General features: G+C 39.1%; 1 protein-coding gene across 4 annotated transcripts in view; it reads right to left on the bottom strand.

Annotated features, from left to right (window-relative positions):
* Positions 1–19,042, bottom strand: part of LOC133313910 (elongation factor G-2, mitochondrial) — a 63,221-nt gene continuing 44,179 nt past the window's right edge. For 3 of the 4 annotated variants that reach the window (XM_061515322.1, XM_061515323.1, XM_061515325.1), the window contains 11 exons: positions 14,618–14,678; positions 13,368–13,477; positions 13,198–13,272; positions 13,049–13,117; positions 12,825–12,946; positions 2,644–2,769; positions 2,305–2,425; positions 2,070–2,170; positions 1,921–1,981; positions 438–491; positions 1–347 (listed from right to left, as the gene is read on the bottom strand). In XM_061515322.1, the coding sequence (XP_061371306.1) occupies positions 243–347; positions 438–491; positions 1,921–1,981; positions 2,070–2,170; positions 2,305–2,425; positions 2,644–2,769; positions 12,825–12,946; positions 13,049–13,117; positions 13,198–13,272; positions 13,368–13,477; positions 14,618–14,678 (1,005 nt within the window). In that variant the 3' untranslated portion in view covers positions 1–242. Of the gene's footprint in view, positions 348–437; positions 492–1,920; positions 1,982–2,069; positions 2,171–2,304; positions 2,426–2,643; positions 2,770–12,824; positions 12,947–13,048; positions 13,118–13,197; positions 13,273–13,367; positions 13,478–14,617; positions 14,679–19,042 lie in introns of those variants that run through there. The other variant, XM_061515324.1, reaches the window with a different exon arrangement.

The following is a 19,042-nucleotide window of genomic DNA, read 5'->3' as shown; positions in this document are numbered from 1 at the left end:
AACATAGAAGTTGCATAAGAGCTCTGGATTAAGTAATAAATACGAGCAGCGTAACTTACATAATGTAAATTATACGTACACCATATTTACCACAATTACAGCAACTTTTATTTGCTTCCAAAATTGGTTGACCACAATAAATTGAATCAAACCTATATATCCTATATTATGTTCACAATTCCTTTTTTCTAGATAAATAATTGTCACAAATTTTTAGGACCATGTACTTCGATAAAACGTGATTATTCAGCTGCCTTATTGCCCTTGTACGAGTTTATCAATTGCATCTGTACATCATGAGAAACTGGTGAATGTTCCTTGTATTCCATTGTGAATTCACCTTTTCCCTGCGTGTCATCCAAGAATCAACAGAAATTAAAAACCAAATAAAAGTTAACAACAAAACATGAATTATTCTTGAGCAACGTGATATTCACCTGTGTCATTGAACGAAGAGCTGTAGAGTACCCAAACATGTTGTTAAGTGGGACCTGAAATAGTTAATAACAGCAACCTATTTAGCAAGAACAAATGGACAAACTACTCAATGATAAAAGTCCACAAATTACATTTACCTTCCAAATAAACATGAGAGATAATTTCCAAATAAACATGCAAGATAAACCGAAATGAAACCAGCAAATAGTATACACCAGTGTTTTAAAAACTGGCTCGGACCGGGTCTCGGTGACCAGATAGGTTCCCTGGTCCGAGCATTCATTTGGATCGGTTTTGCAGTCAACTCAGTTTGGACCGGTTGACCCGGCGACTCGGGTTACACCAGTTGACCTTTTTTTTTTGTAGAACTTTTTTTTTGGTTGCTATGAACTGTTGAATTAAATCATGTTCATATTTTGTGGTAAATATGATTAAAAAGTAAGGTGAAAATAAGAAGGTATTTTAGATTAGTGCAGTTTGTTTATGTAATTTAGTTGTATCTTATAATGATCTAAAGAAGTTAAGTGAGAATAAACACTGATGGTCTCATCTCAACGGTAGAAACTTTCTCCTTAGTATATATTTCATGCCTAATATTTGTTATCATGATTTAGTTTATCTGTGTTATGTCAAGGCATAAAAGGTGCATTTAGATTACATTCCAATTTAATCCAATGTTAGGATATGGTCTAGAGCTAGAAACCTAGATGTATATAATATTTGCTATCATTGAGAACCAATTTATTTTTTGAAGCTCATTGGTAGTTTTCTTATGTGAATTTTGAATATAAGTAATATGTTTATATTTTTTAATATGTGAAGAGTAAATCCGGTTGAACCAATGACCCAGTACCTTGACCGAGTCGATGACCGGTCCGAGTTTTAAAACACTGGTATACACGAACCTTCCAAAATAACAATATTCCACCAACATTAAGTTTCACAAACATATTATAAACTCCATTAACCCGTCACTGCACTTAAACCTTGATGCATGCCCTCAACTGTAGAGTTTAATAAGCTAGCAACAAATGATTTGTAGAAGTTTGCAATAGCACATCCAAAACCAAAATGCAATGGGTGCGGAGGCTTCATGCCAGAAACTACTACAAGTCTGTTGACTAGTTGGCATGTTTAGCTTCTGCACCGAGGGTCATCCAGCATCACATTAAAAACTCAAAAGTCATATTTTCCTAAGGTAGCTGCTTCAGAGTCCTAATGTGATTCTGGATTCCCCCAATGCAAATCCAGACATGCTATCACGCCCATTTACAGTAACAACATACTTGGACAACTTTTAAGCAATACATTAATTAGCCTGAGCCGAATGGCTAATATATAAATGAAGAAAAAAAAAACAAATGTAGATGTACATTTACGTTTTAAACAATCATCAAATCATAATTTTATACAGTTCCACAGATCAACCATGGAACTAACTACAAGAGTCGTTAAATCACAATAGATAGGTTAGGAACTTACATGAGCAGTAATGACGGAATCATCTCCTTCCTGATCATTGCCAACAATCACACCTTTTCTCCTTTTCACGAGTTAGAGAAGTATGTGAGAAAATTTCTGAAAAATTACTACAATATCCAGTGAAAAGAAGAGAAGTAAAGAACCCTCACTTGTTGATGTCACCAGCAACAGCTCCCTGAAATTCTGTTGGTACTTTCAGCTCAACAAGCATAACGGGTTCTAATATAACTGGTCTGGAAGCTGCATAGCACTGTTACAAAAGATAGCACCATAAATTGTTAAGAAATGGTTCCATAATTATTATGTGAAAGAATCAATAGATGATTATCAGGAGAATATGCACAATTATATTTATAAAATAAGGGCGACAGAAATTAAAAGGACCTGTCTAAAAGCATAGATAGAAGCCAGCTTAAATGCAAGTTCACTGGAATCAACAGCATGGGCAGCACCATCTGTCAAAACAACTCGGAGATTTTCAACTGGATGTCCAATTAAGGCACCCCTGTACGAAGAACAAAATTGGATTTGCCATACCATACCAAATAAAAGTTTAATCATATTGGTATGCCCGAATTATTTAAACAAACAAACAAACGAAAAAAAAAAAATCTAGATTATTACATTGATATGGTACAACACACTACATAATAAATCACAAAAACAAACTTTCATGTTAGAATGTAGAAAGCATAATTAAGCAGCGAAGAAAATTTCACTCACGAGTTGGCAGCTTCTTTGAAACCCTTCTCAATTGCTGGGATAAAACTTGATGGAATAGCTTGACCAACAAGAATGTTTTCAAATTCAAACTTAGTCGGTGACCCTGCAGGAAGTGGTTCAATATACCTGCGAACAAATTGAATACATTATACATCACCAAGACTTAACAGAGTGAGAAATAAATTGACATATATTGTGTTTTAGGACGGAGTGGTGAAAAGCTATTAGGGCATTATAGAAGGGTATATCCATTTTTTCCTATGTTCGAGACAGTCTTCTTTTCCTATATTTATTTATTTATCTGTATTCTCTAATTTACTTTTTCCCTCTTAAGTATTTTTTATTTTTTATTTTTTTCTCAATCTTTTCTTACTTTTTATTTGATTCATTGACCGCTAACTTTAACTAATTTAGGATAAAAGTAATGTTGATGTCAAGAAATACAAGGGGGATAAGGGAAGAAATGGAACATCACAACCAGCCTGTTACAGCTCTGGATTCTTGAAAGGTGAACATACATAATGGGGTAGGGGTGATAGAGCAAGATTGAGGATAGGTTAGGAAAGAATGATATTTATTAAGGAAAGAACAGAAGAGTTTCTCTCTTACAAGGGAATTCTCCCTTGCACAGTCTCAGTCAAACAATGAATTAACCAAAAGCTACCTTCTATGCTTAGTGCCTGGAGGTCTTTTTTTAGCTTATGTTCTCCTTAAAAGCATAAGCTAGCGAAACAAGTTTTTACAAAAGCTCTTATAATAAAAAGAGCCTTTATTTAATATACAGCTCCTTGAGGAGCTTTCTTTAAGAGTTGTATCAGCTTTTTTTGAAATATACAGCTTTTAAGTAACTTTTAAGCTTAAAAAATTTATATAATCATTAAACAACTTTTAGCTTTATTTTTAAAGCTCTCTTTTTTTAACTTTATCTTAAAAGTAGCTTATAGCTTAAAAAAAAGAGGTGTCACAAAAAAGGCTCTTAGAATATCTCTTTTATACATCAGGCTAAACCTCTCCCCTAAAGGCCTAACCATATAACCACCTAGTTACAAGCCTAACTCCCAGATAGAGCAGTTACAACTAATCTGTACCCCTAATTAATCCCCCTAACTACTCTAGGTTTCCTTGGGGAATATACTTGCCCAGTGATCCCCTATTCCTAATAGAGGTCGTAACATAGCCTCGACAAAAATGAATGGTAAAATCATTTACATGACATGATAACATATACAAATACAATCAATGCATGCATATACGACAATTCTATTGTATCGCTTTGTCGAGAGAATCAATGGAAATTGGGAGAGAATCAATACATCTCGAATGTGTTCAATTGTATCGCTTTTCTTATTGCTTTGGTAGCTGATAGAGGATTATAGATTGTGTTAGAATATTAGATATGATATGATTAGATATGATTGGATTCCGTCTGATCCGTAAGTATTCTGACTGTATTCTGACTGTATTAGGATTAGGCTTGGGCCTTTCACTTAAGCCCATTAGGGTCTCTATATATTGTAACTCTCTGACACAGATCAATATACAACATATTATTTTGTATTCAAGTTGGTATCAGAGCTCTTTTGTTCTGGGAACTCTCGCTTCCGCTTAGAAACCTTGTTTTTTGCTTTAAAACCTAAGCCCACTGCTTAGGAGTCCTCTTTCTTGCCGTGCGTCCTTCCGGCAAGCCTTCTAGGGCTGTAAACAGCCTCTTAGTGATTTTTCCAAACGCGTCAGCACCTCCGACGGCAACCGGAACCACCGCCCGCCGACAGAATCTGCTGTTCAGGCGTTTGGCTTAATCCGCAGTAAAGTTGACCATTCTGTGTTTTATAGGATTACATCTCCTGATAAGTGTATCTATTTGTTAGTCTATGTTGACGACATCATTCTCACCGGAAGTGATCAAGACGGAATTCGTCAGTTAAAACAGCATTTGTTTAGTACATTTCAAACAAAAGACCTTGGGAAGCTGCGTTACTTCTTGGGAATTGAGGTGGCGCAATCAGGACAGGGCATTTCTATCTGTCAAAGAAAATATGCCTTGGATATCCTAGAAGAAACTGGTATGTTGGGGAGTAAACCAGTTGATACACCTATGGATCCTAATGTCAAGTTATTGCCCGGACAGGGGGAGCCGTTATCTGATCCTGGACGTTATCAGAGGCTAATTGGGAAGCTCAACTATCTTACTGTGACTAGGCCAGATATTTCTTTCGCTGTTAGTACGGCTAGTCAGTTTCTTGATTCCCCTTGTGATTCACATTGGGATGCTGCTGTGAGGATCCTCCGATACATCAAAGGAGCACCAGGAAAAGGTTTGTTGTATTCAAATCAGGGAAATACAGAAATTTGTGGTTATTCAGATGCTGATTGGGCAGGATCACCCTCGGACAGGCGCTCTACTTCTGGCTATTGTGTCTTCTTTGGAGGAAACTTAATTTCGTGGAAGAGCAAGAAACAACCTGTTGTTGCTCGATCTAGTGCAGAAGCTGAGTATCGTGCAATGGCAAATGCTACCTGTGAGTTAGTCTGGTTAAAGCAGTTGATCCAGGAGCTTCATCTTTGTGAACAGAAACAACCCATGACACTCATCTGTGATAATCAAGCTGCGCTACATATATCCTCTAATCCTGTCTTTCATGAGAGGACCAAACATATAGAGATTGATTGTCACTTCATTCGAGAAAAGATTCAGTCAGGAGAAATCAAGACTGCTTTCGTCAACTCCTCTGATCAACTAGCGGATGTTTTCACTAAAGCTCTTAGAGGTCCTCGGGTTGAATACATTTGTAACAAGCTTGGTGCTCATAATATATACGCACCAGCTTGAGGGGGAGTGTTAGAATATTAGATATGATATGATTAGATATGATTAGATATGATTGGATTCCGTCTTATCCGTAAATATTCTGACTGTATTCTGACTGTATTAGGATTAGGTTTGGGCCTTTCACTTAAGCCCATTAGGGTCTCTATATATTGTAACTCTCTGACACAGATCAATATACAACATATTATTTTGTATTCAAGTTGGTATCAGAGCTCTTTTGTTCTGGGAACTCTCGCTTCCGCTTAGAAACCTTGTTTTTTGCTTTAAAACCTAAGCCCACTGCTTAGGAGTCCTCTTTCTTGTCGTGCGTCCTTCCGGCAAGCCTTCTAGGGCTGTAAAAAGCCTCTGAGTGATTTTTCCAAACGCGTCAGCACCTCCGACAGCCACCGAAACCACCGTCCGCCGTTAGAATCTGCTGTTCAGGCGTTTGGCTTAATCCGCAGTAAAGTTGACCATTCTGTGTTTTATAGGATTACATCTCCTGATAAGTGTATCTATTTGTTAGTCTATGTTGACGACATCATTCTCACCGGAAGTGATCAAGACGGAATTCGTCAGTTAAAACAGCATTTGTTTAGTACATTTCAAACAAAGGACCTTGGGAAGCTGCGTTACTTCTTGGGAATTGAGGTGGCGCAATCCAGACAGGGCATTTCTATCTGTCAAAGAAAATATGCCTTGGATATCCTAGAAGAAACTGGTATGTTGGGGAGTAAAGCAGTTGATACACCTATGGATCCTAATGTCAAGTTATTGCCCGGACAGGGGGAGCCGTTATCTGATCCTGGACGTTATCGGAGGCTAATTGGGAAGCTCAACTATCTTACTGTGACTAGGCCAGATATTTCTTTCGCTGTTAGTACGGCTAGTCAGTTTCTTGATTCCCCTTGTGATTCACATTGGGATGCTGCTGTGAGGATCCTCCGATACATCAAAGGAGCACCAGGAAAAGGTTTGTTGTATTCAGATCAGGGAAATACAGAAATTTGTGGTTATTCAGATGCTGATTGGGCAGGATCACCCTCGGACAGGCGCTCTACTTCTGGCTATTGTGTCTTCTTTGGAGGAAACTTAATTTCGTGGAAGAGCAATAAACAACCTGTTGTTGCTCGATCTAGTGCAGAAGCTGAGTATCGTGCAATGGCAAATGCTACCTGTGAGTTAGTCTGGTTAAAGCAGTTGATTCAGGAGCTTCATCTTTGTGAACAGAAACAACCTATGACACTCATCTGTGATAATCAAGCTGCGCTACATATATCCTCTAATCCTGTCTTTCATGAGAGGACCAAACATATAGAGATTGATTGTCACTTCATTCGAGAAAAGATTCAGTCAGGAGAAATCAAGACTGTTTTCGTCAACTCCTCTGATCAACTAGCGGATGTTTTCACTAAAGCTCTTAGAGGTCCTCGGGTTGAATACATTTGTAACAAGCTTGGTGCTCATAATATATACGCACCAGCTTGAGGGGAAGTGTTAGAATATCAGATATGATATGATTAAATATGGTTGGATTCCGTCTTATCCGTAAATATTCTGACTGTATTCTGACTGTATTAGGATTAGGTTTGGGCCTTTCACTTAAGCCCATTAGGGTCTCTATATATTGTAACTCTCTGACACAGATCAATATACAACATATTATTTTGTATTCAAGTGATTGTATAAAAGAAGGGGGAAAGGCCCAACAGAGCAACAAGAGACTGGCCCAGAATTAGAAGATCTAATTCAAGATGAAGAAGGCTCACGAGCGGACCCAAAAGTTGAGGTGGAGAAGGATGACGTGGAAAAGGAGCATCAAGATAAAGGTGATTACATTGCGCGTGTGGAGGAAGCAAAATAAGTTAGTTAGAAAGTGTGGGGAGTGAGAGGTGCTAATGGTGTAAGGGATTTATAAGGGAAGGCAGCGTTCAAAGGGAGGTAGGAAAATAGTAAATTAGCTGGGGGAATGTAGGGGATCCATTGTGGACCTCTTGGGAGTTCTTTTTTTATTCTCTTGTCAGTGTCAAATACAAAGTGTCTCTTGCTGTTGTTAATTTCCGTCATTGTAAGGAGCAGTGCTCTGTTATTTTATCAATACATATAAGAGGATTTCTTTAATTTACCGTATTGTATCCATTTCGATTTATCTGTTCTATCATTCTTCAAGCACTCCCAAGATAGGAAGCTAAATGTGCTCCTTATATATGTTGAAGATATTATTATAACAGGTGATGATATTGCGGAGAAACATTTTCTACAAGCACGACTAGCCTCTGAATTTGAAATTAAAGATCTTGAGAGATTGAAATATTTTCCTAGGGATAGAGGTAGCTCGTTCAAAGGAAGGAATTTTTATCAGCCAGAGGATATATGTCCTTGATCTTCTTAAAGAAGCCGGAAAACTTGAATGTAAACCCTTTAGTACTCCTATTGAGCAGAACCAAAAGATGGGTTATGAAGAGGAGAGTCCTCCAGTTGATAAAGGACAATATCAGCGTTTAGTTGGGAGACTAATATATTTGGCTTCTACTAAACCAGATCTTGCTTATGCTGTCAGTATTGTAAGTCAATTCATGCATAATCCGCAATGGAGAGAATTCATTAATATCTTAGAGCCACTACTGGTAAAGGACTGTTGTTCCGGCGTAATGGCACGTACCCTTCTCATTCATATGAACGTCCCACTCCGTTTTTGGGCAGATGCTATTATCACCTCATGTTTCCTTATCAACCGCATGCCCTCTTCTGTGCTAAATAATGATGTTCCCCACAGTATTTTATTTTCCGGAGCACCTTCTTATAGGCCTTTACATATTTTTGGCTGTACTTGTTTTGTTCATATGATCTTACTCCAGGTAAAGACAAGTTGACATCCAAGGCCTTCAAATGTATCTTCCTTGGGTATACACGTTTTCAAAAAGGGTATCGTTGCTATTCTCCTGATCTCAAGCGTTATATCGTTTCTGCTGATGTCACTTTCCTTGATCAGCAGCCTTTTCACTCTACTCCGTCTCCAGTGTCACAGGTTGATCAGGTCCTTCCTGTTCCTTTTCTTGACTTGTCTTTACCAGCTGCAGGTGACCCTATTCCAGAGGAGCAACCCATTACCTCCATACCTGCAGATCGTCCTCTCCTCACATACCAGCGTCGTCAGCCTGCACCTCCTCCGACTTTGCCTCTTGATGACTCATCGCCCTTTCCCATTGGCTCTTCTCCTCCGGATCCTCCATCAGAGACTCCTCCCATTGCCCTTCGGAAAGGTATTCGATCCACTCGAAATCCTCATCCCCTTTATTCTTTCTTGAGTTATGACAGACTTTCTTCACAACATTTTACTTTTGTTTCTAGTCTCTCTTCTGTTTCCATCCCTAAAACCACAGGTGAAGCACTATCTCATCCAGGGTGGCGCCAGGCGATGCTTGATGAAATGCAGGCACTTCACTCCAATGGCACTTGGGGTCTTGTTCGTTCTCTTCTCGAGAAATCTGTTGTTGGTTGTCGATGGGTGTTCACAGTTAAAGTTGGTCCTGATGGCACTGTTGATCGCCTTAAAGCTCGCTTAGTGGCCAAGGGATACACACAGATCTTTGGTCTTGATTATGGGGATACCTTTTCACCTGTTGCTAAGATGGCTTCTGTTCGCCTGTTTCTTGCCCTTGCCGCCATTCATCACTGGCCCCTTCTCCAACTTGATATTAAGAATGCTTTTCTACATGGTGACTTGCAGGAGGAAGTTTATATGGAGCAACCACTAGGTTTTGTTGCTCAGGGGGAGAGTTCTGGAATGGTATGTAAACTTCGGAAATCTTTATATGACCTGAAGCAATCTCCTCGGGCCTGGTTTAGCCGCTTTAGTTCAGTTGTTGAATCCTTTGGCTTAATCAGAAGCAAAGCCGATCTTTCTGTCTTTTACCGGCATAGCTCTTCTGGCCAGTGCATTTATCTCCTGGTCTATGTTGATGACATTATCATTACAGGCAGCGATCAGACCGGGATTGATCAGTTGAAAGAGCATTTATTCAATCAATTTCAGACCAAAGATCTTGGCAGACTTCGATATTTCTTGGGGATCGAAGTTGCACAGTCTAGGCGGGGCATTTCCATCTGTCAGAGGAAGTATGCACTGGATATCCTAGATGAGACTGGCATGTTAGGCTGTAAACCCATTGATACACCTATGGACCCCAATGTTAAGTTATTACCAGGACAGGGGGAGCCACTGCCAGATCCTAGTCACTACCGCCGACTAGTTGGAAAATTGAATTATCTTACTGTGACAAGGCCAGATATCTCCTTCGCAGTGAGTGTTGCAAGTCAATTTCTTGATTCTCCCTGTGACTCCCATTGGGATGCAGTTATTAGAATTCCCCGATATATTAAAAAGACGCCAGGAAGAGGTTTATTATACACAAATAAAGGGAGTTCAGAGATCTCTAGTTATTCAGATGCTGACTGGGCAGGTTCTCCTTCAGATAGACGATCCACCTCAGGAAATTGTGTTCTCTTCGGAGGAAATTTGATCTCTTGGAAGAGTAAGAAGCAAACTGTGGTCGCCAGATCCAGTGCGGAGGCAGAATATCGGGCAATGGCAAATGCAACCTGTGAGCTCATCTGGCTGAGACAATTGCTTAAGGAACTCCATCTCTGTGAACAACGGCCTATGAAGCTCATTTGTGACAATCAAGCCGCCTTGCATATATCCTCTAACCCAGTATTTCATGAGAGGACCAAGCATATAGAAATTGACTGTCATTTTGTTAAAGAAAAGATCCAGTCAGGGGAGATCGAGACAGCATTTGTCAATTCCAATGATCAATTTGCGGATGTATTCACTAAAGCTCTTAGAGGTCCCCGAATAGATCATATTTGTAACAAGCTGGGAGCTTTTGATATATACGCACCAGCTTGAGGGGGAGTGTTAGAAATAATATTAGTCTATTATTATTAGATTAGTCTAGATTGTGGGCTTAGCCCATTAGGTCTTTTAACATTAGGTCTTTTAGTCTCTATAAATAGAGAGCCTTCTTGTACAGTTATACACACTTGAATATACAATAATATTCAGATTCAATTAGAATTATACTTAATGATCTTAAAATAAGATGTGAAGGACCTATGAAGCTGTTTTGTCATAATAAGTCCGCCATTTGTATAGCTCATAATCCAGTTCAACATGATTGAACTAAGCACATTGAGGTCGACCACCATTTTATCAAAGAGAAGCTCAATAGTGGGTTGATCACCACTCCATACATCCCTTCTGGACGTCAATTAGCTGATATTCTGATAAAAGGACTTCCCTCAGAAAGGTTTCAAGAGCTTACTAGCAAGTTGAAAATGATAAATATCTATTCCTCACCTAGAAGGGAGTGTTGTAAATAATTGTATTTGTTTATTTCTTTATTTATTTACTTCCATTCTAGAATCTTCTTTGGGCTTAGCCCATTAGGTTATTTAGTTTCTTTAAATAGAGAGCAATTGTACAGATGTAATACACTCTTTTTTCAACTAAATCTTTTAAGGCACAAAATGATATTTTTTGTCCTATCATTGTGCCATGTCTATCAAAAACATGAGCCCTTTTCCCCCTGTGACTGTGATGGTACCTGAAGAGGAATTATATTAAATTGGTGTAAAAGGAAAATGGGGACAAACCCTTAAAGAACCAACTCAAGAACAAGAACCACTACAAAAAATACCCAATACTAATTACAGTAAGAACTCCAAGTCTCATAAACCATGGAGACGTATTTCACCTCTGATTTCCTCTCTCAACCCATTAAGTAATGCCGCTTGCATCATTTCTTTGTCGGCATAGCGAAGCGGAGCTTAAAGCAACTTCAAACTCTAACAGTAATCTGCCACCGTTCCATTTGGGCGAAGGCACATAAGGGCCTCATAGTGATTTCCTGAAGAAGAAGAAGAAGAGTGAAACAGCTGTAGAACAGCCTAACGGAAATCATCCCAAGTGATTAATGGGTTTCGAGGTTCCCACTGGAACCAATTGAGGGCTCTTCCTTCAAGGCAAATCAAGGCGGTCTCTACATGCTCTTCTGTTGAAATCCTATTGATTTTGAAATAACACTCCGCCTTGTAAATCCAAGCATAAGGATCCTCACCTGCAAAGTAAGGAACCTCCACCCTTCGCATCCTTTTTTCTTCCCAGCTATTTCCCATCGTCTGTGATTCACCTTCACCATTTTCTCCCCCTGCTTCCTCTTGATGGGCACATTCGTTCCTTTCTATACGATGACCCAATCAATCCATGAATTCCACCATCATCAAATTCAGTTCTCAAATGGAATTTTCCACTCCCCCATTGGACTATAGCCATTGCAGATTCCTTACTGGACTGCCAATTCCCCTTTGGACTTGGGCTGTTCATCTTGAGCCTCTTTACCTTTCTTCCTCCACTTCTTTCGTGTGTACACAAATGCTAGCAGCCCATCAGACTGAAACTTTACTCTGTGAGTTCTCCATCATGTTAATATGTTCTACATCATTTCAGGACTTAATTACTTCTAAATCTATGATTTAGGATCTTATTTATGGCTCATATAAGATTCACGGTATCAAAATCTTTCAAGTGTCAAAATCTTGTAAAACTTGCATTAAAATGAATGTGACAAGCATTTACTTCATGTTATATGCACAAACATCTTTTATATTGTGTTTCTTCAAAAGTTATTTATCAAGTATGATACAATTCATGATTCATAATTTGAAAAGAGCCGATAAAGGCCTTCTTCTTTCAATATTTGTTGAGATTAGACAACTAAAGTCAATGCCAAGGTTGTCAAGATATGTACAAATATCCTTTATATTGTGATCACAATCTTACACATTGAAATCACCAATCCAGATAGTACATCACAGTTAGGGATTTTTTCAACTCCCTAATTCATGAGTTTGAGAGGACATATTAATAAATAAATGCTTTGTAGTCTGTCTTGTTCATATACCTTTGTATGTACTTAGTCTAGTCTGGCTTTATCTGATCTTTTATCTCAAGTTAGTTAGTTGTTAGTCTTTTGTCAGAGTTTGTTCTAATGATTGCTCAGCCTTAGTGCTGAGTCAGATTCCTTTTAGGTCTATCAATAGAGCTCAGTGTACGTTGCTTTGTATCAATAATTCATTTTCAGAAACTCTCTCTCTCAAGGCTTTTAAGTTTTAATCTCGTCACTTTTGTTCTTACAAGTATTTTTGACATTAAACACGAGTTTCATATTAAGTATTTCTTTAATATTTTAGTGCTAATTTAAATGACTTTTCTTATTTGTTTGTAGTCTTGTGTGTGGGTTATAGTTTTCTCTTGATGCTATGTTATTACTTAAAGTAAATAAAATAAGAATGACTAATCTATACTTACCCAATAACCCGTCCATATTGTCCCTGCCCTCCTGTTTGCTTCTTATGTAAATAATCAAAATCAGCATGTTGAGTAACAGTTTCTCTGAAGTTCACACGGGGCTTTCCAACTGATGCATCAACCTTAACAGGAAAAGACATAAGAATCAAACTTCAGAAGAAACAGACATTTAGCCAGCATCAATAAGAAAGGGGGAAAAAATGTGCGGAGGAAAAAAAGGGTACCTTATACTCTCTCTTAATGCGTTCAACATAGATATCTAAATGCAGTTCCCCCATTCCAGAAATGATCGTCTATCCACAAAAGCATACTAACGTCATGATAAGAAAAATGATACTCACTTAAATGAGAAAGGTATAAGAATGAAGACAACCTGCCCACTCTCTGGGTCCAAGCCAACACGGAAAGTAGGATCCTCCCTTTGGAAGCGATTCAAAGCTTTTGAAAACTATAAACAACACATGGAGAAAGTCAATTATAGATACAACCTTTTTTTCAAGCTGAGGCAGGGGGCTGGCATGCTACAAAAAAGAAGTTACTCACTTGCCCTCCAGAATCTTTTGAGACCGGCTGTACAGCTAATGACATCACTGGTTCAGGAACATTCATCGAAGTCATTGTGTATCTAACTGACCCATCAGTAAAAGTATCTCCTGATGATCAAGACAAAAATTATTAAGGCAATATACAAATTAAACGAAACAAAATGTTGAACAGAAAGGACTGCCCCAACACCACATCTCGAACACACATAACCTCAAAAGCACTACAAGATTTAGTTGAATGTAACACTGTTAACAGAAGCCAACATAGATAACAGATCCTCCCCCTCCCCCTGCCCTCCCAAGAAAGAAAAAGGGGGAAAAATGAAGCAGCCTGTAGAGACAGAACTTCCATAGCTTGTAGAGACAGAACTTCCATTACTCGCAATTCTAAAACAAGTAATTGAATGTGATTATCATTCTGCATTCCTGACAGGGGGAAGTTCCCTCCGTGATTGAACACAAAGGTCAAGTTGAATAACACTATCAAATTTGAAGAGAGTAAACATTTCGAAGTTATCTGGTACTAGATTTTGGAATTTTTCAGCCATCTGTAGCCGAAAATGACACCTATTCGTTTGGTGTCCTTGGTGGAAAAATCGTCCTTTCACCTATGTTGAGATATATAGTCCCACATTGGTTGTATGTGCAACTAATGTGGAGTTTATAAGGTCTTGGGCACTCCCACCCTTTGAACTAGCTTTTGGGGTGGTGTATCCCAAGGTTCCCATATCTAATATTCTAACAACCTAAAGCAGTTCATCTTAATACATTTCAAAGGCTATATAGCAAGAATAAGAACCAAAATTTTGTAGCAGTGTGCAGTTTACAGGGTTCTCTTGCATATTCGTTGGAGAGGATTGCCTATATTTAAAGGACATCTCCTTGTCTTTACATGTCATATGAGATTAGATTGTGTTTACAGGCACCTACTGGAGCTATATTCATGGTTGTTAAAGGGAATGTGAACGTTAATTTCTGAAATGCAGAAAGGTTTCACAGGTTTTTTTTCATTTTTCAGCCACTTCGTCCCTTTTACTTTATGAGTACATCTGTTGCATTTTTTTGGGTTTCATTTCAGCCCCTAAAGTAAAATTTATTCTCCATTAAAAAAATATAATGCCCTAAAGAAATCTAAACCACCACCAACAGATTCTAGGCAAACACCTAACCAGCCATAAAGGATTACAAAAAATAAGCAATCTGAAATTTCAGGAAATGCATTAGTTCAAGCAAAGAAAAAAGAAGAACCAGATGCACAATCAACACCAAATACAGCAACTATTTGACCAGCATGAGCCTCTTGAATGTCCTACAGATTTTGGGACAAAAACACAATTAGAAGTTATAAAGGGATGGCAGAGAATAACTTCATATATTTAAAAATGTCAGAATGAATTTAGCAGAAAAACAAAACCCTACAGGTTTACTTTTTGTAAAAAACCAATTCAACCCAAAAGCTTAAGCCGTTGGATGAGATTATGATACAGACCACTCGGTAATAAAATCAATTCACAAAGGAAATTCTGGAAAAGAGACACAAATTGATATATTGATGGATCTGTATCTGTATTACACTTTGGAAATTAAACACACTCTGAGACAATTTACAGTATTCCAGTCTCTATATCTCTAACAGCAAAATTACATTCAATGGAAAAGATAAAAAAGGAAACAGAAAGAAATGATAATGAGTAATTCGGGAGACTCCACACTCTCCCAAGATTCCAGTCCCGAAAATACTACTCAACACCCACTACAGCACCAATGCACCATGCTTCCCTTCTTAACGGATTGGTGCCAGCTCTACATTCTGTTGTGGGGTAGAATGGACATTTGTTGCTGAGTCAGCAGAGACAGCAACAGCAGAGGCCCAAACTCTTTTATTTTTATCTCTTTTGTATACTTTAGTGGGCTGGGCTGTATCAATACTCCCTCCCATTTTAAGAACCTTGTCCTCAAGGTTGAAATTGGGGAATTGACGATTGATGATTGAAAAATCCTCCCATGTATTTTCAAACTCAGGAAGATGAAACCACTTGATCAACACCTCCAGAAATCCCTTGTTGGAACGTCTCCAATGCATCAAGGTTTCTGGTTCCACTTTTAACTCCCATTCCTCCGTTAAGACAAATGGCAGGGGCTGTGAATTAGGCCTAGGACACCCTGCTGGCTTAAGAAGTGACACATGGAGCACAGGGTGGACCTTGCAATCATCTGGCAGCTGAAGTTTTTAAGCTGATTCACCAATACGATCCATGATTGGATAAGGTCCATAATACCTTGGGCTTAACTTTTCATTAACTTTTCTTGCAATAGTCTTGAGCCTGTAAGGCTGTAATTTCAAGTAAACGAAATCCCCAACAGATAATTGCAAATCCCTCCTATGTTGGTTAGCTTGCACCTTCATGCGATTTTGAGCTTTTGAAAGCTGCTGCTGTAAGTCATTTAAAACAACATCGTGTTCATGAAGGAGCTGGCAAACAGCATCAAAGTTGAGCTAGTCTGAACCTCGTTAAAAATGTTTGGAGGATCACTACCATATAAAGCCTTGAATGGGGTCATATCAGTTGAGTCCTCGTGGGTGGTGTTGTACCAGAATTCTTCCCAATGTACTCATTTAGGCCAGCTTTTGGGTTTAGGACTACAAAAACACCTCAAGTATGTCTCCAAACAGCGATTAACCACTACTGTTTGACCATTAGTTTGTGGGTGATAAGCAGTGCTATAATGTAACTTAGTGCCAGCACTCTTGAATAATTCTGACCAAAACGTGCTCAAAAATACTCTCTCTCTATCCGAGACAATGGTGAGAGGGAAACCATGAAGTCGAACGATCTCTTTAATAAACAACTCAGCAACATCTTTAGATATATAAGTGTGACTTAAGGACAGAAAATGGTCATATTTGGAGAGACGACCCACCACCACAAAAATTGTATCTACACCATAAGCTCGTGGCAGTCCCCCCACAAAGTCAATTGAGATATCAACCCAAACTCTAGTGGGTATTGGGAGGGGCTGTAACAACCCTGTAGGTGAAAGATTTTGAATCTTATTTTGTTGGCAGACCTCACAAGATGCTACATATTTCTTAATTGTGCGCTTCATACCCTCCCAATAGATTAAACCAGCAATCCTCTTATAGTTTCGGAAATAACCAGAATGACCCCCTACGGATGAGTCATGAAACTCTTTGAGCAAGAGAGGTATAAATCTGGATTCCCGCGATAAAACTAACCGATCCTTAAAAAACAGTCTCCTTTCCTTCAACTTAAACCCTACATGTTGTTCAGGGTCAATAATGAGGTCGTGCATAATTTTTCTGAGCTTTGGATCGAGTTGAACCTCAGCCTCCCATTGAGCTAAGTCAGGTAGTGGATCAAGTTGAACCTCAGCCTCCCATTGAGCTAAGTCAGGTAGTTACACTTGAGAAACCATAGTCATATGCATCTGCCTAGAAAGAGCATCAGCAACCTGAGTTTGTCTTCCAGGATTATACTGGATTTCAAAATCATATCCCAATAACTTAGGTCCACTTTTGTTGGTCTTCTCCCAGAATTCGTTGCTCAGAAAGGAACCTCAAACTCTTTTGGTCAGTTTTTACTATGAAGTGCCTACCCATCAAATAGTATCTCCATTTCTGCACTGCAAACACAATAGCCATCAACTCCCTTTCATATACTGATTTATTTTGAGCCCGTGGAGAGAAACTTTGGCTGATGAAAGCCAGAGGCCTATCATCTTGTGTCAAGACTGCTCCTATACCCCTCCTTGAAGCATCTGTTACTACTGTAAAAACTTTAGAGAAGTCCAGAAGTGCAAGAAATGGTACTGTACTCATTAATTCTTTCAATTGTGTAAAAGACCGTTCAGCAAGATGATCCCATTTAAGCCCATTCTTCTTCAGCAAATCAGTCAAAGGCTTGGCAATTTTTCCATAGTCCTTGACAAATTTTCTGTATTATCCAATGAGTCCCAAGAAACCCCTCAAAGCCTTAACATTCTTTGAGGTTGGCCAATCAACCATTGTACTAATTTTATTTGAATCTGCCCGAACTCCTTCAGCTGATATAATGTGCCCCAAATACTCTACATGACTTTTACCAAAACTACATTTCTTCTTATTAGCCAGCAGTACATGCTTACGAAGTACTTGAAAAATTTGTTTCTGATGAACTAGGTGCTCTTCACGGCTCTTGCTATATATAAGAATATCATCAAAAAATACTAAAGCAATCTTCCTGAGAAATGGTCTTAATACATCATTCATAAGGGCTTGGAAGGTAGAGGGTGCATTGGTGAGGCCAAACGGCATCACCAAGTACTCATAATGACCCTCGTGCATCCTAAAAGCAATCTTGGGATGTCCTCCTCCCTTATTCTGATCTAGTTGAACCCAGATTTAAGGTCCAGTTTGGTGTACACTATTGACCCTCCTAATTCGTCCAACAACTCATCTACTACTGGAATAGGAAATTTGTCTGGGAAAATCAACTTGTTGAGTGCCCTATAATCAACACATACCCGCCAACTACCATCTTTTTTTTTTTACTAGAATTACTGGACTCAAATAGGGACTAACATTGTGTCTAATCATTCTATTATCAAGCAATTCAACAACTAATCTTTCAATTTCAGATTTTTGGTAGTGAGGATACCTGTAGGGCCGAATGTTGGGTACCTGACTCCCAGGCTTGAGCAAGATGGCATGGTCTTGTGTACGGCTAGGAGGAAGACCTTGGGGTTCTCTGAACAAATCCTCATATTCTAGTAACAGTACCTCAAGCTCCCTCCACGAGATTGACTCATTATCTTGTTTCTGGCAAGATTCTCCAGAACCCAACAAAAAACCTTGACCCTCGTTCCGAAAGGCTTTGACAATAGACTTCAAAGAGCAAATGGATCTGCATAAGGAGGGGTCACCTCTTATTAATATCTCCCTACTTTCTTCTCTGTATTTCAAAGTCAACTCCTTAAAATTAGCTTTGATTTCTCCTAATCCAGTCAACCACTCCAACCCAAGTACTAGGTCAGCTCCTCCCAACTCAAATAGGTACAAATCTTGTGTAATCAAAGTCCCCTATATGTTAACCGTGACCCCAAAACATACCCCTCTACAACTGACCTTGTGTCCATCGCCGACTGCCACTTGGTATGTGGGAGTCTCCGTCACTTCCAACCCAAGCGCATGCACCAACTCCCTTCGAATAAAATTACTCGAAGCACCACTGTCCACTAAAACGACAACCTTCTTTCCCTGAATCTCCCCCCATACCATTAACGACTGATTCGACGAAATCTCCCCCCATACCATTAACGACTGATTCGACGAAAGCCCCATAAGGCTTTGCATTGACAGCTGCAACACTACTTCCTCGTCCTTCTCGGTTACCTCTTGTGTTGAGTCTGGTGGATCGTCTTGTGTTTCAACTCCCTCTTCGTCTTCGAGTATCAGCAAATGAAGTTGTCCCACCTTGTACTTATGCTCAGGATTCCACTTCTCGTCGCACTTGAAGCATATGCCATTTTTCTTGTGCTCCCTTGACCTTCCTGCATACGACCCGCAATTTCATAAGAGTTAGGGATTGCAGACCCCTTTGTTACGTTCGTCATTCTGGAATTTTCATTGCTAATAGATCTCGAATTAGGTATACCCATGCCCGATAGTGGTTG

Source organism: Gastrolobium bilobum, unplaced genomic scaffold, assembly GCF_033153095.1.
Source record: "Gastrolobium bilobum isolate Gb01-03AN ecotype WA unplaced genomic scaffold, APGP_CSIRO_Gbil_v1 utg3533, whole genome shotgun sequence".
Lineage (NCBI taxonomy): Eukaryota > Viridiplantae > Streptophyta > Magnoliopsida > Fabales > Fabaceae > Gastrolobium > Gastrolobium bilobum.
The sequence above is the reverse complement of the archived record's forward strand: the minus strand, read 5'-3'. Positions and strand labels throughout refer to the sequence as shown.